Source organism: Erpetoichthys calabaricus, chromosome 8 (genome assembly GCF_900747795.2).
Source record: "Erpetoichthys calabaricus chromosome 8, fErpCal1.3, whole genome shotgun sequence".
Taxonomy (NCBI): Eukaryota; Metazoa; Chordata; class Cladistia; order Polypteriformes; family Polypteridae; genus Erpetoichthys; species Erpetoichthys calabaricus.
This window is the reverse complement of record NC_041401.2, coordinates 86,330,177-86,356,700: the sequence shown is the minus strand read 5'-3', so window position 1 is coordinate 86,356,700 and position 26,524 is coordinate 86,330,177. Positions and strand designations below refer to the sequence as shown.

General features: G+C 37.0%; 1 protein-coding gene across 3 annotated transcripts in view; it reads left to right on the top strand.

Moving 5' to 3' along the window:
- The first annotated feature begins 430 nt into the window (after positions 1 to 430).
- ap2b1 (adaptor related protein complex 2 subunit beta 1) overlaps positions 431 to 26,524 on the top strand; it is a 75,180-nt gene continuing 49,086 nt past the window's right edge. For 2 of the 3 annotated variants that reach the window (XM_051930805.1, XM_028807037.2), the window contains exons 1-8: positions 1,503 to 1,663; positions 5,298 to 5,356; positions 15,312 to 15,417; positions 16,636 to 16,771; positions 17,802 to 18,047; positions 22,134 to 22,324; positions 23,193 to 23,414; positions 25,931 to 26,051. In XM_051930805.1, the coding sequence (XP_051786765.1) occupies positions 5,320 to 5,356; positions 15,312 to 15,417; positions 16,636 to 16,771; positions 17,802 to 18,047; positions 22,134 to 22,324; positions 23,193 to 23,414; positions 25,931 to 26,051 (1,059 nt within the window). In that variant the 5' untranslated portion in view covers positions 1,503 to 1,663; positions 5,298 to 5,319. Of the gene's footprint in view, positions 501 to 1,502; positions 1,664 to 5,297; positions 5,357 to 15,311; positions 15,418 to 16,635; positions 16,772 to 17,801; positions 18,048 to 22,133; positions 22,325 to 23,192; positions 23,415 to 25,930; positions 26,052 to 26,524 lie in introns of those variants that run through there. The other variant, XM_028807038.2, reaches the window with a different exon arrangement.

Sequence of the window (26,524 nt, the reverse complement as noted above, 5' to 3'; positions counted from 1 at the left end):
TGAATCTATGAATATTTAATATTGCTCAATTAAATATTAGGTGATTGTAAATGTGTGCCAATCTGGACTGGTTTGTTTACAGCCTAATAAATTACACACAATAGTCATCAAATTCCCGTAGCTGGGAAAAAGCAGGTTAAAAAAATAAACATAGATGTAGGGTAACTGATATTTATAATATCGTAATAGTATTACTGACAATTCAAATCATCAAAGGTTTAACCGTTCTTATTATATGCATCATAAAACATATATAGAATTTTCCATGTTCACATAGGGTTCACTTATAAAGAATAGCGACTTATTAATATAGTGAACCAAAGTCTGTCCTGTGTGATTTAGCCTGTCTGTATTTAATCCTTCCATGCATTTTCTAAAGTGTATTTTTCCATTACAGGGATCTGGGGAGCCAGAATCAGATGTAAGACAATCAGCTCCAGACTGGGCAAAAGTCCATTGAAGGGCACATACACAGATGTCATTTGACTCTTTTAGAAGAGGTCAATTTAGAGTTGTCAGTCAGCCCATCAATAAGTGTCTTTGTGAAGATGAAGGGAACTGAATTTCCAGGAGAAAAGCAACAAATGGAAACTGCAGATTTCACACTGGCAATGACCAGGGGGAAAGGTTCAAACTTACGCCTCTAGTGCTTGAAGATAAAATTATCAGCTACTGTGCTCCCTGTAACAGAAACATTTTTTTAAAAACTGGGGTACAAATAAGTAAATGTTATTAGACAATTTTAGAATGAGGTTATGGTGAGTTTTGAAGTACAGATCCCAAGCAAATAGACGTTGTTGATTTTGCTTGGAAAAGTGGAAGGCATTTAGTCTCAAACCCAGAGGTATGCATTATGGCGTTCTGTTGCAGATTGTCAGGCAGAGTCAGAGGGGATTCTATTAGATATGCCTTGTGTAACAACTGGTCATAAGTAAAAGGTCCTGTTGAAGAAAAGTATTACAGGAATAGTGAGAACAACGCGATAAAGGGATTATGGGGTAAGAAGGTTGAGTAATATGCCACAACGTCGGTGGGAAAAGCAACCCGAGGTGTAACGTTCCCAGCTTCAACGAATATTTTACTGCAGTATTTGAACGTAACCGTTTTTATGAATTTGTTGGAAAGGTATAAATATATACATATATAGTCTTTCAATTTCAAAAATCAAGAACTGCAGCTTTTTGTTTAGATCATAGATTATCAAGATCTAGGTCAAGAATGTTCATCAAGAAAAAGAAAATGAAGCAAACGACTAAAGTAACCTGCATAGATTTCTTTCAGTGTGTTTATTCTTTCTCTTCTGAATATATGTTATATTACCGCTACACCTTCCTCTTGTAATTTTTTCTAACGGGGTTATGTACAACTATCTACAGTATATATATAAAACGAGCCTCTTTTTTAACTTTCAAAGCGTCTGTGTACATTTGAGTAAAATGATAAACGTCTAGACTCCGCCCACCAATGACATCATCGCATGGCTCTGAACTTTCACTTGGTGCTTCTCCGTTACTATTTCCGGGTGAAGCCCTCGGCGTTGTTTCCTCTGCAGGTAGCCTGTGCTCTGCCTGGGTTGCTGTTGGTCTTTTTGGGATAGCGGCACCTATTCTGTTTACCTAGAATTGCTTTGCGCGCATTTGGATTCTTTGCTGTTCGTTGGCAGGTCAGATATATCTGTTTTATTTGCATGGTCATATATGTTTAAGAAGATTTTTTTGTCATAATAGGAATGAGTAGGTCACACCCAACTCGGCTGCTTTAAAGTCCACATCCTTGATGTTAAATAATGACGATTGCGATCTTCCACATTTTAAAATATATAGTGTTATTATTGTTTATGTTGGTCTGTTGCGAGCTGATTCTGATATTTAATATTTCAAAACCTTTTTATTCCATGTGTTATATCTGATGATGGATAGAGAGGCGGAGAATGAGTTGCCTCAAAACACCAGTTTGATCTCGATATTCACCAATTTTAACTGATTCTGTGTGTTAGACAACATTGTTTAAAAAAAGTTAACTTATAAACTGCCTTGTTTAATAAAAATCGTAAAGGAAGTTGTAGCGATTAACGACTTATTCCTTGTTATCCTGTATTTCGATCGCTAGTAGTAGTTAACCTTTTGGAAGATTTACCGAGAACGTAATAGACTCTCGAAAATGTTGGCAGTTTTCCACAATTTACCTGAAGTACAAACATTTAAAGAAATTTAGTGGGGGGGGGGGGGGGGGGGAATTACCCTTTAATCCTTCACTTTATGTTAAATGATAAATACCTTCGCAAACCTCTTTGGAATTTTCAGAAATACCGTTACAGCATGCATTACAGCAAAACGGGTATCGCACATAAGATCCTGTTTTCACAGTAAAGATTCATCATTAACTATTTCAACCTTAAAAATCTATGTCCTGCACTTTTTGAGATACAAAATATGTACTAAAATATAGTATTAAAATATATTATTATAAAAAACTAAATATTTAGGCCAGCTTTAAGGATATTAAAACCCCTAAATTTGTATGACGGTATGATCAAAAAGTTCTAAAACTGACCTATTAAGACAAACACCAGTAAGTTTTTATTTTTCAGCATTAAAGCCTTCAACACTAATACACTTCCATGCATCCATCCATCCATTTTCCAACCTGCTGAATCTAAACACAGGGTCACGGGGGTCTGCTGGAGCCAATCCCAGCCAACACAGGGCACAAGGCAGGGAACCAATCCCAGGCAGGGTGCCAACCCACCGCAGGACACACACAAACACACCCACACACCAAGCACACACTAGGGCCAATTTAGAATCGCCAATCCACCTAACCTGCATGTCTTTGGACTGTGGGAGGAAACTGGAGCGCCCGGAGGAAACCCACACAGACACGGGGAAAACATGCAAACTCCACACAGGGAGGACCCGGGAAGCGAACCCGGGTCTCCTAACTGCGAGGCAGCAGCGCTACCACTGCGCCACCGTGCCGCCCTACTAATACACTTATATAATGTTAATGAAACTTTTCTACAATTTGTCTTGCTTCTGCCAGACCTGATGTCTGCATTATTGGCATAGTGGCCTCCCACGGAGGAAGTCCTTCAGATCTGAGAACAGGGTATATTCACATAGGGCTATGTCTGGAGACCCATAGAATCCATAATATTGCAAAGCGGCTTTTGAAACTAGGGCAGTGTGAGTGGGGGTATTACGTGAAATAGAAGGGGGGTGGATGACCGCTTTCTTTACTGCCTTCCCTTATTCTAGTGTAATATTTAGGCATATGCGTTACATAATCAATATGATCTACATGCTTAGTTTGCAAATGATCATGCGGAAACTGACTTGGACCATGGATTTCTTTGGTTTTGGTGTGGAATATAGTGGATAATATATATATTTAGAAGGTATGGCCTGTGGCATTCATTTTCAACCAAATAAAGAAGCAATATCAGAAACTGTTTTTAGCATATCATTTCCTAATACCAGTATTCATTATTGAAGGTGCATGCATTACATGATGGTACAGTGTTCTGTATGTAGGTGTGTGTATGTATGTGTTTATATATATATATATATATATATATATATATATACAGTGGTGTGAAAAACTATTTGCCCCCTTCCTGATTTCTTATTCTTTTGCATGTTTGTCACACAAAATGTTTCTGATCATCAAACACATTTAACCATTAGACAAATATAACACAAGTAAACACAAAATGCAGTTTGTAAATGGTGGTTTTTATTATTTAGGGAGAAAAAAAAATCCAAACCTACATGGCCCTGTGTGAAAAAGTAATTGCCCCCCTGAACCTAATAACTGGTTGGGCCACCCTTTAGCAGCAATAACTGCAATCAAGCGTTTGCGATAACTTGCAATGAGTCTTTTTACAGCGCTCTGGAGGAATTTTGGCCCACTCATCTTTGCAAAATTGTTGTAATTCAGCTTTATTTGAGGGTTTTCTAGCATGAACCCGCCTTTTTAAGGTCATGCCATAGCATCTCAATTGGATTCAGGTCAGGACTTTGACTAGGCCACTCCAAAGTCTTCATTTTGTTTTTCTTCAGCCATTCAGAGGTGGATTTGCTGGTGTGTTTTGGGGTCATTGTCCTGTTGCAGCACCCAAGATCGCTTCAGCTTGAGTTGACGAACAGATGGCCGGACATTCTCCTTCAGGATTTTTTGGTAGACAGTAGAATTCATGGTTCCATCTATCACAGCAAGCCTTCCAGGTCCTGAAGCAGCAAAACAACCCCAGACCATCACACTACCACCACCATATTTTACTGTTGGTATGATGTTCTTTTTCTGAAATGCTGTGTTCCTTTTACGCCAGATGTAACGGGACATTTGCCTTCCAAAAAGTTCAACTTTTGACTCATCAGTCCACAAGGTATTTTCCCAAAAGTCTTGGCAATCATTGAGATGTTTCTTAGCAAAATTGAGACGAGCCCTAATGTTCTTTTTACTTAACAGTGGTTTGCGTCTTGGAAATCTGCCATGCAGGCCGTTTTTGCCCAGTCTCTTTCTTATGGTGGAGTCGTGAACACTGACCTTAATTGAGGCAAGTGAGGCCTGCAGTTCTTTAGACGTTGTCCTGGGGTCTTTTGTGACCTCTCGGATGAGTCGTCTCTGCGCTCTTGGGGTAATTTTGGTCGGCCGGCCACTCCTGGGAAGGTTCACCACTGTTCCATGTTTTTGCCATTTGTGGATAATGGCTCTCACTGTGGTTCGCTGGAGTCCCAAAGCTTTAGAAATGGCTTTATAACCTTTACCAGACTGATAGATCTCAACTACTTCTGTTCTCATTTGTTCCTGAATTTCTTTGGATCTTGGCATGATGTCTAGCTTTTGAGGTGCTTTTGGTCTACTTCTCTGTGTCAGGCAGCTCCTATTTAAGTGATTTCTTGATTGAAACAGGTGTGGCAGTAATCAGGCCTGGGGGTGGCTACGGAAATTGAACTCAGTTGTGATACACCACAGTTAGGTAATTTTTTAACAAGGGGGCAATTACTTTTTCACACAGGGCCATGTAGGTTTGGATTTTTTTTCTCCCTAAATAATAAAAACCATCATTTAAAAACTGCATTTTGTGTTTACTTGTGTTATATTTGACTAATGGTTAAATGTGTTTGATGATCAGAAACATTTTGTGTGACAAACATGCAAAAGAATAAGAAATCAGGAAGGGGGCAAATAGTTTTTCACACCACTGTATATATATATATTATATACACACACACACAAGTCTTAAGTTAATACATTTATGTATTAATAATATATCCTAATGTTCTTACTTCTAGGTGGCCAGATAATCCTAAAGCCATGACAGATTCCAAATATTTTACAACAAATAAAAAAGGTATGTTTTCATTGTGTTATTTTCTGTTGTTCCCAGCAATGTGCCTAAAGTAAATACAATAAGGGAGAGTGAGGACAAGGTGAGCTGACTTATAATCCTGCTGCAAACAGACAATCCAGAAATGTTTATCAACCTGTTTCTTCTTTTACTTTGGAGGACACTGAAAGCTATATGATGAATTACAATTCATGCACCTAATGTAAAGCTAAATGGATTGCTGGATTTTAAAATGTACAAAGAACACAGTGGGCATCCTGTTTCACCCTGGCAAAAATTAAACTTGAGATTATTGAAACAGCCATAGAAAATGCAAATATGAAGAGTAATTTATCAAAAGGACATATTTATTTTAATACAGGTTAACTGTTTATAAAGGCTAGTATTTCTGTGTCAGATGTAAATCCCAGAGCTTATTTACATTTCAGATTTCTGACTTAACTATTTTTCAGACTTTAGATTAATTGATTTGAATTTTATTACTAACAGATGCTAGATGAACAGTTTTTTTCTTATCCTGCTTTATTAACCCAATCTCCTTAAAGTGGACCTGAGAGCATTCTAATAAATTGCTAAATTAGCATAAAGTATTTGAGAAAATGTACATCACATGCAAAATGACAATTTAATTGTCAAGTCGGTATTAATTGGACAGAATTAATCATATGCCACTCTTTTGTTAATGCATATTACATACAATCCATTAACAGCTAAATAGAAATACATGTAAAAATAAAATACATATTTGAAACAATGTATATGAGACTGAAGTACAGAATGTCGTTTTTTTATTTCTGTTTTTTTGTTTTACATATAGCACATACAATTTTAGTAAAATTACATTTCCTGTGTTTAGTCCCCCAATTTCAGCTGTGCAGAGGTTTTGGAGCAAATGAACCTGAAGCAAAAAAAAAAACAAAACCTGGTTAAAGTTAGTATGTGGTGATGTACCTTTGTTAACCATTAATGCCCCAACCCATTGACATCACCAGACACTAGATAACTTCTCTTGGAATGCTCTGTGGAACCTTTATGGTAACCTCTTTCAGTTGGTGCTTGTTTTGGGGTTTTCTGGCTTTAGTTTCATCTTCAATGGGTGAAATGCATTTTCAATTGGGTTTTAATCAGGAGACTGACTAGGTCAGTCCTTAACTTTCCACTGTTTTTGTTTCTCATTAACTCCTTCATTAAGTGAGTTATTGTCTTGCTGTATTGCTATCCTGTCCAATAAGCTTGGAGACATTTTTTGGATTTGATAACACAAGGTGTTTCTGTACACTTTGGGGATTCATTTTGCTGCTTCTGTCATCATTTACATCATCAATAAAGACCAGTGAGCCAGTTCCAGAAGCTGTCATGCATACACAGGCTGTGATGCTTCCTCCATGCTTCACAGATGAACGGTTGTGCTAAGGATCATTTGCATCTCTATACACGTTTCCCTCCCCGTCACTCATTTTGGCTTATTTATACTACTTTGGGAATTCCAGTCTGGTCTTTCTGTTGTTGGTTATGAGAGGTTTGCATCTTGCTGTACATCTTCTGTATTTCTTCTCTTTAATTCTTCTGCCAATGGTGAATACTGACACTTTCACTCCTGCAATTGGTAGATCAGCTGATCAGGTCTGCCTGGGGTGAGCTGCTCATTGTAAATTGCTTACATCTCTGGTGGTTTCTTTCTTTTTTACATATTCAATGCTGTTGATTTTGGAATGCCAAGGTGTTCACCAGTGGTTCTGACTGGTATTTCTTTAAACTCATTTATAAAATTACTTGCATTTCTGTTATAGTCAATTCTCTAGTTTTATTCTTTTTTTTTTTTTTTTTTGTTCATTTGATTTCAATACCGGACTCCAGTGACTACAACCAAACTTCCACACTCCTTTATATATTGTTAATTAAGGGATCAGGGAAAATGTAACACATGAGCAATTGAAATCAGCTGTTGATCATTTATCCTAATACTTAGGCCCTTCTAGAAATTTTGACTACTTAATGCCCTTCTAGAAATTTTGACTAAACACAGCAAATCTCATTTTTTTTTAATATTGTTTTTATATTTAAAATATTGCCCATAAATAAATGATGATATTCTGTACTATAGTCTCATACTAGCCGTCCTCTGTGGTTTCACCCATGTAGTAGTGAAACAGAACAGTGAAGAGGGCCCCGCCTGGCTCCCCACTCCTGATGTCCCCCTTCCCTTGGCCCGCAGCCTCTGTCTCGGATTAGTACGAATATATCGCTCCTGCAAGCGAACCATGATTCTTAGTGTGATGAGAGAAGTCACAAAATCAACTGGAATGTTCAAGCAAATTATAGAAGAAGAAACCCGATCTGAATCCATTAAGTAGTTCTCTCGTGTACCTTACCGGTGCTTAGCTAGAGAACGTTTCCGAGGCTTGAGCATGAGTGAGGAGGTCCCCACCCCCCTTGGCCCGCTACATGTCTCTTGGATTTGCGCAAATAAATAGGTACCACAAGCGAACTATGGTACATAGTACAATGAGAGAAGTCGCAAAATCAACCAAATTGTTCAAGCAAATTTTAGAAAAACCTGATTTAAATCCGTTAATTAGTTCTCTCGTGAAAAGCAGATAGACAGACAGACAGGCGTTGGATTCTAATATATATATATACATATATATAATATCAGAATAGCACACAAACCTACGAACAATCTGCGCACCGTCCTGTTTAATGCCAAAAACAAGAAATTGGCAGCAGAGACACGGTATAAGGGCTGAACGCACGCTAAGGAGAAGTGCTCGGATCATCTGCTGGCTTGCTGCAGCTGCTGCTGGCAAGCTGTATGTTCTGCTTGTCGTTGTTTTAAGAGCTGGGAGCACCTGAAGTTTGTCTGCCAAAAGCATTCCAACAACTGCTAGGTTAGATGTCAGTGAACTTGTTTTAAATTGTAAGTAGAGCGTGATGTGCAAAACTCACCGTCTCATGGGTTTTGCTTCCTAAGGTTGTAATGTCTAGTCTTGCGTGTCATCAAAGTTTCTCTCCGAGATGATCTGGTCTCGATCGCTTCGCTCAACCCCCCCGGAGGCGCACTACGATCCTGCCACATCGCGTCTCTCCTGCTCTCGTTGTGAAGGGGGGAACTGAACACACACTAAGCAGAAGTGAACGGATCAGCTACTGGCTTTGTTCTGCTTCTGCCAAGATTCCTGTTCTGCTTGTCGCTCTGCGTGTCAATCATTTAAAAGCCTGTACAGCAGCTGTCCTTCTGTCTCACTGCCTTGTCTTGCATGACGTTAAAATGTCTCTTGTGGGACGTCAAATTGTCTTCTGAAAAGATCAAGCCTCGTCTCCCTGCCAAGATTTTTTTTTTTTTAATATAATAGAGAGATGTCACTCATATCCTTACCCCGACATCCACATATCATATGTGTTTACAAAGTGTGTTTTAATAAGTTTAACATGTGTTTAAAGCGTGTGGGAGGGGTATTTTAAGGCTTAAACTATAAAAAAAAATATTTATATGGTCTTTCTATATTGCGGATTTTCACCTATCGCTGATGGGTCTGGAACGTAACTTCCGCGATAGGCAGGGGATCACTGTATAACAGCCTCTAGACACCTCCTATAGCCTTTGATGTGTGTCTGGATTCTGGATGGAGGTATTTTTGACCATTCTTCCATACAAAATCTCTCCTGTTCAGTTAAATTTAATGGCTGCCGAGCATGGACAGCCTGCTTCAAATCATCCCATAGATTTTTGATGATATTCAAGTCGGGAGACTGTGATGGCCATTCCAGAACATTGTACTTCTCCCTCTGCATGAATGCCTTTGTAGATTTCAAACTGTATTTTGGGTCATTGTCTTGTTGGAATATCCAACCCCTGCGTAACTTCAACTTTGTGACTGATGCTTGAACATTATCCTGAAGAATCTTTTTATATTGGGTTGAATTCATCCGACCCTCGACTTTAACAAAGGCCCCAGTCCCTGAACTAGCCACACAGCCCCACAGCATCGTGGAACCTCCACCAAATTTGACAGTAGGTAGCAGGTGTTTTTTTTGGAATGTGGTGGTGTTCTTCCACCATGCAAAGTGCTTTTTGTTATGACCAAGTAACTCAGTTTTTGTCTCATCAGTCCAAAGCACTTTGTTTCAAAATGAATCTGGCTTATCTAAATGAGCATTTGCATACAACAAGCGATTCTGTTTGTGGCGGGAGTGCAGAAAGGGCTTCTTTCTCATCACTCTGCCATACAGATGTTCTTTGTGCAAATTGCGCTGAATTGTAGAACAATGTACAGACATCTGCAGCAGGATGTTCTTGCAGGTCTTTGGAGGTGATCTGTGGTTTGTCTGTAACCATTCTCACATTCCTGCACATATCCAGCTCCTGTAATTTTCTTGGCCTGCCAGACATGGGTTTAACAGCAGCTGTGCCTGTGGCCTTCCATTTCCTGATTACATTCCTTACAGTTGAAACTGACAGTTTAAACCTCTGAGATAGCCTTTTGTTGCCTTCCCCTAATCAGTATTGAGCAGTTACATGCATTCAAATTACAGGGGTACCCAAATTTTTGCACAGCCAGTTTTTCACATTTGATTTAATTTCATACAACTAAATACTGCTTCACTAAAAATCTTTGTTCGGAAAACACCCCAGTACTCAGATGTTCCTAGGAAATGAAAGACATACCACTGTTATCTTTTTTGTTGAAAGTTGAGTAAATTATTATGCAGGCTAAGAGGGGTTCCCATAATTTTTTGGAATTGTGATAATAAAGCAACACAGACATCATAAAGATTTGGGGCAGCCACCCGTATATTGTTTTCCCAGCTGAAAGTTGAGTTTTTGAAGCACAATGTGCATAGAACAGTGTCCAAAACAGAACTGATCATTACAGATAAAGATGGAAGCTTTAAAGGCCCGTAAAGGAAGTGATGTTATTAAAGGGGCTGGAATCGGAAGTGATGTGTTCTGGCCCGGAAGTGATGGCAGCAAAGGGGTCAGCACCAGAAGTGATGTCTTTTGAGGTGCCGGAACCTTGCAGGATTTCCCGGGAAAGGTCTGTAGGGAACTGAAAAAGACAGTCAGCGCACTCCGCCGCCCCCTGGTTGGATGTTTTATTACAATTACTCAGACCCTTTAGCTGCCTCCTACTCGCATGTGTGTGACAGACTATATTACAAAATTAACCCCTATTACCTCATTATCCTATTATTTTTGTTTCTTACTGTATTCAGCACATCTTCCTTGAGACAGTACATTAACATAAAAGACTGAAGATTGTGCATTTTATATTGGCAAAAATTCTGCTACACTTTTGTCTAGCATAAGATCTCACATAATTCAATATTTTGGATTGATTACCTTTGTGTACAACCTTTTTGTTTGTATATTTTTCTGTGACTGGTATATTAATTGCCGTCAGAATTAAAGAAAAAAAAAAGTGTATCAGTTGAAAACTACCCGGGTCTGTATTTTGCATGTTTTGTAAGGGCTTTTTAGAAGCAGACCACACATGTCATAGACTCCATTAATTTATTCTAATGCAATTTGTTGTTGTGCTGGGGGTCAGACTGTATCACGGCTGTACAGGTTTTTGGCTGGGTGAGCATCATGATGGGGAGAGAGAAACAAAGTCTGGAATTGAGTAGTATTGTCTACTTATAATTTCATATAATGAAAAATGAGTGTTAGTGTGTTTACAGTAAGTTTCCTCTACAGTTTTACACTATCCAGTGATGCATAAAGCAAGAGTTTAACTTTTATAGCAAACATGTGACACAGATAATTTCATATAGGGAAATGCCAGTTACACTGTGCAGGTGTTGGATTCTTACTTTCCTACTTCATCATTTCCAAAAAGATGGTTTGTGTGTTTACCAAGTAATCCTCTGCTGCACTCCAACAAGCCTAACTAATGGATCAAATTTATAGATCAGATATCTATTTATTGTACCGTAGGTTTGAGGATCTAAAAATGTTGTTGCTCTGTGTCTGTAGTTCAGTGGTCCGCCAGTTCCATTTTAAACTCCCTTGATTGCAGGTTTTGGATCCAGTTAGTTCTTCACTGAATGAGTCATTTTGCCTGTACAATTGTTTAATCAGCTGATCTTTTTTTATTCTCCATTAAGAAAAGTGCAGTAGTGTAAGGTGTATGATGATAACAGTTTAGTAGGTTTAAATATCCAGACGTTGGGAGCGTGCGCTGATTACAGCACATTGCCATACCCACCACACGACGAACCACCTGAATTGGGACCCGAGTCTAGCCGTGCAACACCTCAGCACCTCGCTGGAACAGTGTGAGGTTTTTTTGCAGTGGCTGGAGTGCTAATCCTGCCACCAACCCCCAAGTTTCACCCACAAGTTAAATATCCAGAACACAGCAAAACAGTTGAATGAAAATTATTAAGAGAAAAATTATAAAAACCATGATTAACAATTTTAAATTATTTTCTTGTAATATATTTAAATGCTTTCTGCAATCCAATAAAAATTTAGCTGCACAGTTTTGTAATTTGTTGATTAATAACAAAGCATTGAAACTGAGAAATAATAGCTAGCTTAATTAGGATTGGAGTGCAATTGCTATAGTTCCCGTTATACAGTGAGTAAAGGTAGTCTTAATGACTTATGTGTATTGGTACAAACACAGGATCTGTAGCAGCCAGAAAATAATGTAGTACCACACCACCATAAAGAGATCTGGAAGGATGTCAAATAAATTTAGCATAGACAAATCTTAGTTTTAACCCTTTAGTTACTATTTCCTAGACATTTTCCTTGGTCTTTGTATTAATGGTATCTGCAACGTTTAAAGAGACTAGATTGAATACATAAATTAAAAAAAAAAAAAATAGAATCTTTTGTAGCATACATGTAAAACAAAACAATTTCATAAAAGCAGAAAGACAAACGCATTATCTGCCATGTTTTATCAAATTTAAACTTAGTTGACGTTAATGTATTAAGGATAGAAATGCATAAATAAACTTCAACTATTAAGAGTATTCAAAGATCAAAGTATGTCACACACAGAAAAATGTTGGACTTTATGCTAACAATAAGTTTTTAATTGTAGATTTTCCCATAGGGCAGTAAACTACTTCTCCTTCCTGTGACTGTCTTTTGTTATATAGCACTTGCATAAATTCTGTTTTTATGTAACAGCATGCATATAATATCGCAAAGCTTCTAAATTCATTAACAGTTTCATGAAAGTTTTCTGCAATACTGTACTCAAAATGTGTAACTTTGTGTATCCTATAATGAGATGCAGTGAGCCAGACGGAGGTGTATTTTTCCTTCTCCAGCTGGAATGCTAGAATTATGAAGAAATCTATTGAGGTGACATCAGTAATCTGAACTTTATATATATTTACACATTGGCTGTCTTTACCCTAACTACAAAGTTTAAAACAACAGTCTCAGAGTCAAAGTATAAAGTGTCCGTGACTGTTTGATTCTAGCAGTCTCTCCTTGGAGATGATACTTTCTCCAGGATTCCTACAAGATCAGCTGTCCCTCGGAAGGATGTTGATTGTGCTTTGTTTTTTTTCCGGGTACATTTCACTTTTTTCACTTTGGTCACACATTGTGTTTGCAGACTGCATTGCAGTTTTACAATATTTGAGGTTTCTGACACACACACACAGGTCCGTTATTGTAATTATTAAATAATTGCATCTGTTGGGTGGTTGGTGGTCATTATTATCAGATGAGACCCAGAAACCAAAGAGAGGCCCCTCTGAGGAGAACTCATACTTTAGCTAAAGTGTTGTTGAAAGAGGGGCTTATAGCTGAAGCTTAAACAAAAGAATTGTTTGCCATGTTAAGCAAATTGTGCAATTCTGCCTTATCCTGTACCTTTCCTGTCTCTGCTTATTCTTAAAGTATTCAGAGTATGAGATTTGCACAGTGATGTACAGTACATCCGGAAAGTATTCACAGCGCATCACTTTTTCCACATTTTGTTATGTTACAGCCTTATTCCAAAATGGAGTAAATTAATTTTTTTCCTCAGAATTCTACACACAACACCCCATAATGACAACGTGAAAAAAGTTAAATTGAGATTTTTGCAAATTTATTAAAAATGAAAAAATTGAGAAAGCGCATGTACATAAGTATTCACAGCCTTTGCCATGAAGCTCAAAATTGATCTCAGGTGCATCATGTTTCCCCTGATCATCCTTGAGATGTTTCTGCAGCTTAATTGGAGTCCACCTGTGGTAAATTCAGTTGATTGGACGTGATTTGGAAAGGCACACACCTGTCTATATATGGTCCCACAGTTGACAGTTCATGTCAGAGTACAAACCAAGTATGAAGTCAAAGGAATTGTCTGTAGACCTCCGAGACAGGATTGTCTCGAGGCACAAATCTGGGGAAGGTTACAGAAAAATTTCTGCTGCTTTGAAGGTCTCAATGAGGACAGTGGCCTCCATCATCCGTAAGTGGAAGAAGTTGGAAACCACCAGGACTCTTCCTAGAGGTGGCTGGCCATCTAAACTGAACGATCGGGGGAGAAGGGCCTTAGTCAGGGAGGTGACTAAGAACCCGATGGTCACTCTGTCAGAGCTCCAGAGGTCATCTGTGGAGAGAGGAGAACCTTCCAGAAGGACAACCATCTCTGCAGCAATCCACCAATCAGGCCTGTATGGTAGACAGGCCACACGGAAGCCACTCCTTAGTAAAAGGCACAGCAGCCCACCTGGAGTTTGCCAAAATGCACCTGAAGGACTCTCAGACCATGAGAAAGAAAATTATCTGGTCTGATGAGGCAAAGATTGAACTCTTTGGTGTGAATGCCAGGCGTCACGTTTGGAGGAAACCTGGCACCATCCCTACAGTGAAGCATGGTGGTGGCAGCATCATGCTGTGGGGATGTTTTTCAGCGGCAGGGACTGGGAGACCAGTCAGGATAAAGGGAAAGATGACTGCAGCAATGTACAGAGACATCCTGGATGAAAACCTGCTCCAGAGCGCTGTTGACCTCAGACTGGGGCGACAGTTCATCTTTCAGCAGGACAACGACCCTAAGCACACAGCCAAGATATCAAAGGAGTGGCTTCAGGACAACTCTGTGAATGTCCTTGAGTGGCCCAGCCAGAGCCCAGACTTGAATCCGATTGAACATCTCTGGAGAGATCTTAAAATGGCTGTGCACCGGCGCTTCCCATCCAAGCTGATGGAGCTTGAGAGGTGCTGCAAAGAGGAATGGGCGATACTGGCCAAGGATAGGTGTGCCAAGCTTGTGGCATCATATTCAAAAAGACTTGAGGCTGTAATTGCTGCCAAAGGTGCATCGACAAAGTATTGAGCAAAGGCTGTGAATACTTATGTACATGTGATTTCTCAGTTTTTTTTATTTTTAATAAATTTGCAAAAACCTCAAGTAAATTTTTTCACGTTGTCATTATGGGGTGTTGTGTGTAGAATTCTGAGGGAAAAAAATGAATTTAATCCATTTTGGAATAAGGCTGTAACATAACAAAATGTGGAAAAGGTGATGCGCTGTGAATACTTTCCGGATGCACTGTATATTAACATACAGTTACAATTCAGGCTGCCACATGAAATAATACAAGGCCTTTAAGTATCAATACAGTTGAATGGTACAAATGGCGACTCTTCCGTGCTAATTATTGTGTTTAGTCTCAAAAATGTAGTCATGACCATGATTACAGTGCTATCTTGCATTTTATCAATGCATCCAAAAACTCCCAGACTTAGAGTGGTGTTAAGTATTACATTCAGTTTGCAAATTATAAAGAAGCAACCCCTTCATGAATTAGTAACTCCCAGTTCATTTTTGTGACAGTGGTACTTAATTATGTTTGTATAAACACAGTTATACTCAAACAATTAATTAACTTGTGAATTTCATGTGTTAAAAGCCTTCATGTATTTAGAAGCATCCAACAGTGTTGTCTTCTTTATTTTGTTTGTCTCTAAATGTGCATACATCTTTTGTTGTAGGTGAGATATTTGAGCTTAAAGCAGAGCTGAACAATGAAAAGAAGGAGAAGAGGAAAGAAGCTGTCAAGAAGGTAATTGCAGCCATGACTGTGGGCAAAGATGTTAGGTAAGTCTGTTTTTTAAGAGTGTTACTATTACTACCCTTTGATCAGTCTTTGTCAGTATTCAAGACCAGTACAGAATGTTTACTCTGTTTGTATGTTCTACTGTTTTAAAAAAGTGTATATAGTGTTTTATTTTTAAACGCAGCCTCAAAAAGTGGTAGTTGGACTCAGATACTGTAACTATTATAAAAAGAATACATATTTAGTAGCATTGTTAAAAATAGTGGCATCCCAACTTATATTGTATATTCTTTTGCATTTTCAAATGAAATACCTTCAGAATCTGGACAATTCTTAACACGGCAATTTTAAATCTTTAGGAGTTAAGCGGCAAGTTTAAGAATCAAGAGCAATGTAAAAAAAAAAAAGAGACGATTATAGCAAGTTTTAAAGTAATTTCATAATTAGAAAAGAAAATGTTATCCTAAAAAACCAATAAAGCAAAATGATGAAATATTACACTTACTTAGCAGATCAGTTGTGAAGACATTTAAACCTTTAACTCCTGTTAACATTGTGTGCAAGTACCCAGAAAAAAGTTTGATGGGTTTGCTTGTGCATTGTTACACCTTTACTTAAATATTTTTGCTTTGAGAGTTCTGCTCTCATATAACCATTTATCCACAACTCTGGCTCACACTTACTCTTTCACATACTCACCTTTGATGATAAGGCCCAAAGGTTAAAAAAAAAAAAAAAAAAAAGTCTTGGTTTCTTTTTTTCTTTATTTTATTGACTTTAATGATCACATTAAAATAAGTAAAAAGCAGAAAATGTGGTTCATTCTTTTGAAAATAAACACCAACAACTATAGTAGCAACAGAACAAAAACACTTCTGCAGTACTAGATGAGCCTGAATGTGACATGGCAGTGATTTGCTCCGGCCTAAATCGTGTGTGTGTCTGTGGTTTATTATATATTTATTTTTTTAAGACTGTTCTAGTTGGATCTTTGTGTGAATTTGCAAAGAAATATTACCTGTGCACTTCTTTGTGTATACTTTAAATAATCAGATTACTTATGTTTTTCAGTTCTGTTGATATTTGAAAAAAGAAAAAATATTTCAATATGTTATGTGATAAACACCAACTGTCGTTCCTCATTCAACCCAAAAGATTATGGGTTTTCGACTTTGAGCCAAACTTGTGTTATAGACTTTTAAAAATTCCAGCTATAGCTGCAACTAACAGTATAATGTTTCCTCATTCTGCTCTTCTAGTTCTTTGTTTCCTGATGTGGTGAATTGTATGCAGACAGATAACTTGGAGCTTAAGAAACTGGTATACTTGTATCTCATGAATTATGCCAAAAGTCAGCCGGATATGGCAATCATGGCTGTCAACAGCTTTGTTAAGGTGAGATTTTAATCATTGAACTTAGTTATTTTAATACTCTATGTCCTTTATTGCATGCTTTAATTTTGTGTTTTGTGTATTTTTTATTGAAATAGTGTGATTACCTATATTATAGTAGTTTCAAATTTTTGTATTATGTTCAGTTTGTTTATCAAAACTTCGTTTTAAACATATAATGGAAAAGAATAAGTTGTAATTTTTAAAAATGTCAGAAAATAGTTTAAGGAGTCAATATCCTAGGTATTGTGGTACCATGTGTACAGTATACTATCATTCTTTAAAGAATGAATTTCCATTGTTCACAAACTGGTTCATTGATATGCTCTTGCTCCTTGGGATTCTGAGCAAAAAGTTTGTTTGTTTCGCATTTGTATTCATTTTATTGCCACTTACCACCAGTGACTGAAAAGTACAGAAGCATGTTCAGTAAGGACAATATTGCACAAAATATAATTTAAGCTTTGAAATGGAATGTGTTTTTAAACATTCATAGTGGCAAATGCATTTTACACCCATTTTGTAATGTGAGTATAGTTAGTATCTTACTAACCAACCAGAAGAAGTTAGTTTATCTTCTTTTTGAAAGTAGGAGTATGTGATTTATGCAGCATCAGCAATACTGCCAGGAGCATTACAATGCCTGATTCCTCTCTTTAGGCATATGTGGTCCAAATGTTAAGTAAAGTGAGTTGGAAGGAAGTGCAGCTGAAATACAGTAATACCACATCTAGTTTAATAGGTTTGGCACCAATATTGTGAGTTAAGAATTAATCCTTTTTGTTAAGTTCTGCAAAAATGAAATGGCACTTTTAATGTTCTCAACAACAGTCAGTTTATTAGCAATTTTTACCCTCATATGTCATATTGAAGCAGGTTGTAATTCTTGTTATAAATCTGCTAGCACTCTTTTTGCCAATTACAGTAACCTTGGACGTTCTATTCAGTCTCTATTTTACCATATCTCTTTGGTATTCTGTGAGATTTGGAGAAAATATTACCTTTCTTTTAATACTTTTTTCTTCTTTATTAGGATTGTGAAGATCCTAACCCACTAATCCGAGCCCTTGCTGTCCGTACTATGGGATGTATTCGGGTGGATAAAATCACGGAGTACCTATGTGAGCCTTTGCGAAAGTGCCTGAAGGATGAAGATCCTTATGTGAGGAAGACTGCAGCTGTCTGTGTTGCAAAGCTTCATGACATTAATGCCCAGATGGTGGAAGATCAGGGGTTTCTGGATTCACTAAGAGACCTTATTGCAGATTCCAACCCAATGGTAATTTTTTTTAACTCTGCTTTTTTTTTTTTTTTTCAATTATGCCTTCATATTAAGGTTTTAACATTTGTTTTCAATTAATATTTTAATGAAACACGATTAACATATACACTTTTTTCATATGAAAAAGTTTGGGAACCCCTCTTAATTCTTTGGATTTTTGTTTATCATTGGCTGAGCTTTCAAAGTAGCAACTTCCTTTTAATATATGACATGCCTAATGGAAACAGTAGTATTTCAGCAGTGACATATGCAATATACATCATAAAAAATTAGACTGGTGCATAAATTTGGGCACCCCAACAGAGATATTACATCAATACTTAGTTGAGCCTCCTTTTGCAAATATAACAGCCTCTAGACCCCTCCTATAGCCTTTGATGAGTGTCTGGATTCTGGATGGAGGTATTTTTGACCATTCTTACATACAAAATCTCTCCAGTTCAATTAAATTTGATGGCTGCCGAGCATGGACAGCCTGCTTCAAATCATCCCATAGATTTTCTATGCCTTTCTAGATTTCGAACTGTGTTTTGGGTCATTGTCTTGTTGGAATATCCAACCCCTGCGTAACTTCAACTTTGTGACTGATGCTTGAACATTATCCTGAAGAATGTGTTGGTTTTGGGTTGAATTCATCTGACCCTCGACTTTAACAAGGGCCCCAGTCCCAGAACTAGCCACACAGCCCCACAGCATGATGGAACCTCCACCAAATTTGACAGTAGATAGCAGGTGTTTTTTTTTTGGAATGCGGTGTTCTTCTTCCGCCATGCAAAGAGCTTTTTGTTATGACCAAATAACTCAATTTTTGTCTCATCAGTCCAACACACTTTGTTTCAAAATTAATCTGGCTTGTCTAAATGAGCATTTGGATACAACAAACGACTCTGTTTGTGGCGTGAGTGCAGAATGGGCTTCTTTCTCATCACCCTGCCATGCAGATGTTCTTTGTGCAAATTGTGCTGAATTGTAGAACGATGTACAGATACACCATCTGCAGCAAGATGTTCTTGCAGGTCGTTGGAGGTGATCTGTGGGTTGTCTGTAACCATTCTCACAATGCTGCGCATATGCTGCTCCTGTATTTTTCTTGGCCTGCCAGACCTAGGTTTAACAGCAGCTGTGCCTGTGGCCTTCCATTTCCTGATTACATTCCTTACAGTTGAAACTGACAGTTTAAACCTTTGGGTTAGCTTTTTGTAGCCTTCCCCTAAACCATGATACTGAACAATGTTTGTTTTCAGATCTTTTGAGTTGCTTTGAGGATTCCATGCTGTCACTCTTCAGAGGAGAGTCAAAGGGAAACACAACTTGCAATTGACCACCTTAAATACCTTTTCTCATGATTGGACACACCTGTCTATGAAGTTCAAGGCTTAACAAGCTAATCCTACCAATTTGGTGTTGCAAGTAATCAGTATTGAGCATTTACATGCATTCAAATCAGCAAAATTACAAGGGTACCCAAATTTTTGCACAGCCAATTTTTCACATTTGATTTAATTTCACACAACTAAATACTGCTTCACTAAAAATCTTTGTTCAGAAAACACCCCAGTACTCAGATGTTCCTAGGAAATAAAAGACATACCACTGTTACCTTTTTTGTTGAAAGTAGAGTAAATTATTATGCAGGCTGAGAGGGGTTCCCAAACTTTTTCATATGACACTGTATTATATAGAGTACAGCATAATGGATTGTCATAATAGCCACATTCAAGTCATTTACTGCATCTTTAGGCTTCACACCTATAGTTTTCCCCTGCCATTGAAGGTTGTTCTGTATATTTTTGAGTTTCTGCAGCCTTCTAATACACAACTTAAGTGTTTATTTGTAACAGCCTGGTTGCTGCCCAAAGGTTGTGGTATGAAATAAGAATATGTCTGTGAGAAATGTATCTTAAGACTAAAACCATGCAGCACACCAGCTGACTTTCTTGTACAAGGAATTTGTAGGGTATCATTTGTCATTGAGTTGATTCACAATGAGCCAGCAGGAGTGATGAATGAGAGCAAGTGAGAACTTTATTACTGAACAACAGGAATATGTGGTCTGTCCAAAAAGAAACCAAATATTATTTTTAAAATGCTTACACTTTAATCAGACTCGTCTCCTTCAAAGTATTCCATTCCTCTATGTGTTCACCACTCCCAACAGTTTTTCCATGTCTGGAATGCGTCCTGAAACCTGTTTTGTGGAATGTCACGTGTGTCCCTTGACGAATTTTCTATCATTTGAAATCTGTGACTTTTCAGGGTGGATTTCAACTTCAGGAACAAAGAAGAGTCAGCAGGGACAGTACTCCCACGTTTAATCGACAGTTATGACATGTTTCAGAGAGTTTTCAGCAGCTTTTAAACAATCTAAACTTCTGACTGTCTGTAACACGGTTTGCTTTTTGCTCATCTGCCAAGATTAATTGACATGGCGTGATCGAATAATTAAGGATTTTAAAGGTTAAGGTTGCCACTGCACATAACTAATATCACAAGTCTAACACATTGGCTCATTTACACACTATTTAGGAAGTTCTGTTTATTTTTGGACAGGCCTTATACTTTTTGTATGCATCCTTCACTGTTTATTAAATGCAGGAATGTGTACTGACTTCTACCACTATTCTCCATCACTGTAACTCTTTTAGCTAGCTGTCACTAATATGTTACTAGTTGTATCAGTGAATGAAAGGCCATGTAATACAAAAACATCTGTTACTTTCCATGTTTGCATTAAGATGTATAAAAATGAAACAGCGTAAAGCCACACACATTCTCACAGAATCTTCCCCCCTTGCATAGGCACTTTTCTGCTCGGTTTTGCAAACTGGCAGCACCCAGTTTCAAAGCAATCCTGTTTCTGTGTGGTCTCCCTTTTTTCAGATTCGCATCAGTGACGCGGGATTTATCAAATATATCGAAATTAACTGCATATCGTTTACAAATTTAATTCACTTGATTTTAATCATTCTTCATCAATATAATAGTGCACAGAATGAACAAACTATTCCAAATGCCATAGCAATGCTGCCTAAAGAAAGCTACCAGCATCTGCATGGATTCCACTCAGCTATGCTGCAGTCCATTTGAACTTCTCTTTGCCTTGCTTATTTGAACTTTTTCTTACTTTATGCTTGCTGGGACTGGCGCGACCCTGGATGGATGGAATAATTAAACATTTAAAAGGAAGATTTTTCAGTGTTTCTTAAAAGTTTTGAAGAATCGTTGTTCTAAGCTTATAGCTGGCTTTTCATTTATTGCAGAGTTTATTGTGTGGCAATTGGTTATGTAGAGAAGGATAGCAGAAAGACAGGAATTGGGGGTTGGTACGTTTGACAGCTGCATTTAATGAATCCATTCAGTGTCATGCTTTAATGCATTTCATCATGAAAATGATATTAAGCATATATCTTACTATTCTTAAATATTCAGAGAACTGTAATGTCATGAATGTAATGTATTCTGTGTGGCAGTCAGTGCCTGCTCACTGTTGTTTGCATAAGAGAAAGCCTGTTTAAGAAGCATGTAGTGATTAATGACTGGGTTGGGGAACACATGCTACTTAAAGTTACGATGGGATTTGAGAAACTCTAGCAAATTAAACATTGATTTTAAGATGAAGTTTAAGATGTTCTACTTTAATGACTAAACAAACTATGAGATTAAAGTGGAAATTTGAGATTAAATTCTACATTTCAACCAAAGATCAAATTAGAGTTGCTAATTAATCTAATGTATAAATTCTTTTTAGAATTCTCAGGTACTGTGACATAAACCTACACATACACAGTCATCTGTCCGACATGTTTCAGTGCACTAGCCACTGTGTAGCATACGTTGAAATTTCAAAGAAAAAACAAGAGTTGTGGATAGATTTTTTTTTCCTTTTCATGGTTGGCTTTTTGGCTTATTCTTGGTGTAATATTTCTGCTATTTTCAACCAAAGTCAACAGTAACTTTTACCATATGCCCAAAGTGTATCACCTCTATTATTGAAGTGAAGCCTAAAATAAATTTGTAAATTAGGTTATGCTTTGGAAAGTCACCCTTGCAAATGTACTACTGCAGGTGTTACTTTTTTTTTAGGTTGTGGCTAATGCTGTGGCAGCATTATCTGAGATAAGTGAATCTCATCCAAACAGCAATTTGCTTGATCTAAACCCTCAAAATATCAACAAACTTCTGACTGCCCTGAATGAGTGCACTGAATGGGGTCAAATCTTTATTCTGGATTGCCTATCTAATTATAATCCCAAAGATGAACGAGAGGCTCAGAGGTACGTATTCATAGAATCTCTGCCCACATCATCATCAGTAACTCTTTGTGCTTCCTGAGGCTGGTATTGTATTAAATTACTTGAATTAATAACTAGCATTATTTGTGTTAAACTTGCATTTTAGTTGCTTTATCAGTACATGCCTAAGTAGATCATTGTTATTATTTGTTTGTTTGTTTAAAAAGGTAATACACTCCCAAGCTTCTGCTTAAAGGTATTTTAGGACTTGGCAGTTGATGAAATCTCATGTTCACATGATTGAAAAAGGGATAATGATGGCATGAAAACTCACCACAAACTGATAATTGATCCTTTAGCAGAGGCATGCTTTCTTTGTTGAGGAATTGCTAAGAGTGACATCTCCCCCTCCCAGCAACTATGCTTTCTAAGGTGACAGGGCTGAGATGTATGTTTAATATGTTGGGAATTGAATGCATCAGTTTATGCCACTCAATTACAGCTGCTAATCTAGCAGTTAAACTTTGATGGAGCCATGCACGTCACAGGTTACATTCTGTGATGCATCTGAATGAAAGCACAAAATGATTGAAAATGGTTACAAAATACCTTCCATACATGTTGTTCCTCTTCATTAGTGGTGACTGCTAATTAGTTATCCATGTCAAAACTAGTTTACTTTGTTAGTAAGTAAAAGGTCCCTAGATGAAAATGAATTCATATTCAGTTGACAAGAAAAATCTTGGCTGTTTTATGTGCACATTTTTATATCTCTGGAATTGCTGTAGGTTGACACTCCAGAACCTAAGAGACACCTGTATATGGAGAAAGTGGAACTGTGACGAACACACACACTTTTGGTAAAAGCTATTGTTCATGGTAAAAGTTAATTTTATTTTTTGTATTTCAGTATTTGTGAACGTGTTACCCCTCGACTGTCTCATGCAAACTCTGCTGTTGTACTTTCTGCGGTGAAGGTGTTAATGAAATTCCTTGAGCTGCTGCCAAAAGACTCAGACTATTATACTACTTTGCTAAAGAAGTTGTCTCCTCCTCTTGTTACTTTACTTTCTGGAGAACCAGAAGTCCAGTATGTGGCACTCAGAAATATAAATCTCATCGTACAGAAAAGGTGAGCAAGTATTGTATTCCTGCCTCATTTACAGTTTTAGTTTGATAACATAACCCTGTAACACTTGCATTAATTCTAGCTTTGTCAGTTCTGTTAGTGTCTCAGTGTACATACAAAATTAATTAACAGTGCCATGCAGAAAATATTCAGTCCAAAAATATTCAAATTCTCTAATTTTACATAACGACAGTTTTTCTTAATTAATTTTGCATGTAAAGAATGTGACAGTGCCATGCAGAAAATATTCAGTCCCAAAAATATTCAGATCAATTCTTTAATTTTACATAATGACAATTTCTCTTACATTCTTTACTTGTTTTCATTCATCCATTCTTCTTTCTGTATTAATTGTATGCCCTGTTCCTGATAATGAACAGAACCAGTCCATGAGAATATTCCCACCACAATACTACACTTTAGTTGTGGTGTTTATTTGAACCATCGGCAGTGCTGCGTTAGTGCTACGTATACCTCTTTGATCACATCTCTCCTGTAGTTATCTTGAAAAACTCCAGATGTGATTTCACACAGCTGTCTTTGAGCAGTGGCTTCTTTTGTACCTAACTTCTTATAGGCCAGTATAATGCAGAGCTCTTGATAGTGTTAACTGGCGCACAATTACTTCAGTCTCCGCTATTGAACTCTTTAGCTCATTCACAGTAATTGTTTGCATTTTGTAAACTTGTGAGCAAAGCCACATTCTTCTTTCTTTCTCTTTTTGCACAGAGAATTTTGAGGGAAGACATTTTCTTAGCACTGTCTGGGTGGCAGCTTTACCGTCCTGATAACTGAGCCATCCATAAACTTTTTTTTACCCTTTTCCTAATTTATTAAGTTGTACATTTTAATGTCTAAATTGTTAAGAATGGATTTTAGACTTTATTTCTCACATCCTTCCTTCATATTTACTACTTGAATAATAATCTCTTAACTATAGTGCCCTCCACTAATATTGGCACCATTTGTAAATAAGAGCAAAATATCTTAGTTTATCTTATTGATCTTTCCTTCAATGTATTAAAAAATCTAAATTTTAATTGACTTGAAAAAAAAATTAAGAGAAGAATTTCTTACCATTTACCACTTATTTTTCTCAGAACTGTGTACCACAGTTACTGGCACCACCTTGAAAGTCATAAAAGTAAAATATAACTGAAGTATGTTCAATTCATATTTTATGTTTTTACGTTCATCATATGAGGTGTCAATATTAATGAAGGATGCTGTATGGCTTCCTTATCCAGAAAAATGTGACCGTTATGTAGGTCAGTCATAAGGTTGATGTCCTGATTAGGCAGGTGTTTTTCACTTGTGTAAACTTGAGTCCTTCCGCCACACAGGAAGCAAATAGCATATTTCCTTTTTTCCAAAAGATTTTTTTCTAATATGTAACATGTCACATTTAAAAAAAAAAAAAAAAAAAATTCAGTGCTTTAAGTTAAAATATCTCAGAAACAAATATCAGTGTAGGATTGATTATTCGGTAAAATGAGAGAATTGCTTAAGGGCTTGAATACTTACGTAGTAATTTTACATATATGGATAGTAAAAAATGTTGAAGCATCATTCAGTAATTGTGGCAAGTGATCTAATGTTTTAGAACTGAAACCTCAGTAAATAATTTAGCTACAGATAATCTAAATAATAAATCTTAGTTTTGTTTTTTTTTTTTTTTAATTGCTTGCATTTACAAAATTCACCAGCAAAACAGAATTTTATATTAATTCAGAAATTAAATCCTATGGGTAATATATATGTTTCATTTCAATTTTATCAGTTCATACAAGGTGTCATTCATAGAAAAGCAAGTTGTAAAAGTTAGAAGCAAAATTAAATTTTCTGTCATAGCAATGAAAATAAAGTAGTAATACTTTAATAAGTATAGCCATAAACTCACAATGTTCATATATAACTCAGGGTTTTAAAAAAGAAAAAACGTGAAATGTTGTTTCATATGTAAACATTCACACTAACTGTGAATTTGGGTGTTTTCTCAGGCCGAAACCGCAAAAGAGCACCCATTGCCTTCACATAAAAATTCTAAATGAAGGGAGTTGCATTGTTATCAGTAGTTTAATTTGTATTGTGATCTGGTAGTCATGCTGGATAAAAACTTTGGCTGAATATAAAAATATACTTTTGCAGTCATGAAAATAAAAATACTTAGAACCTTTAAAGATGCATCTTCCAATTACATCACTAGTTTTATTGTTCATGTTGTAAGTGCAGTTGTTTGTATTGTTTAAAAGCTGATTTGTAGTGGTGTTCTTACTTAAAACACTTCACTAAATTTGGACTCTGAAGGAGCCCAGGTCCAGTTATTCAGTCTGATTGCCATATGCTTGAGTTCCATGCTCAGATTTGTTATGGGGTGTCATGTTTGTGGAGTTTTATGTGTAGTTCCGGCATACAACAAACTTAACATTAGTTAAACTTAATATGCTTAGCAAAAATGTTCCATACTGTAAAAAAGATTGAAGATAAACTTTGAATCCTATCGTATTTATTATTTACAGGCCTGAAATTCTTAAACAGGAGATCAAAGTTTTCTTTGTCAAGTATAATGATCCAATATATGTGAAGCTAGAGAAACTTGATATCATGATTCGATTGGCTTCACAAGCTAACATTGCTCAGGTAAGCAACCCTTATAGCGTTAAAGTCTTACTTGGATATCTTTTAAAATCTATATTACTTTGCAAATTAATGTTTGAGACAAAATTATTTGTTGGTTGATATTAAAGGTCACAAACTGAAATCTGCTACTTACACAATTAAGTAGATCTTACACTTCAATTTAAAACTACAGGTTGACCCTTGCGATTCGTGGGTTTATGGTTTGTGGATCTGCCTGTTTGCTGGTTTGTCATCAATATTTAAATGGAGATTATTTTGTGAGTTTTGCGATCTATTGTGGAAAACTCGGTAATGCTGTTGCAGCGTTTTTTAAATGAACTGCAAATTCGAGCAACATCTGGGGTACTGCATCATTGGGCAGCTTAGGTGGTTGCCACGAGGGCTGCTGGGTAAAAGATGAGGGTGCTAGTTTTAAATGTATGCCAGAAGAAGCCAACTGGATCACAGTCAGTGGTTTCTTATTGTTTCAACAC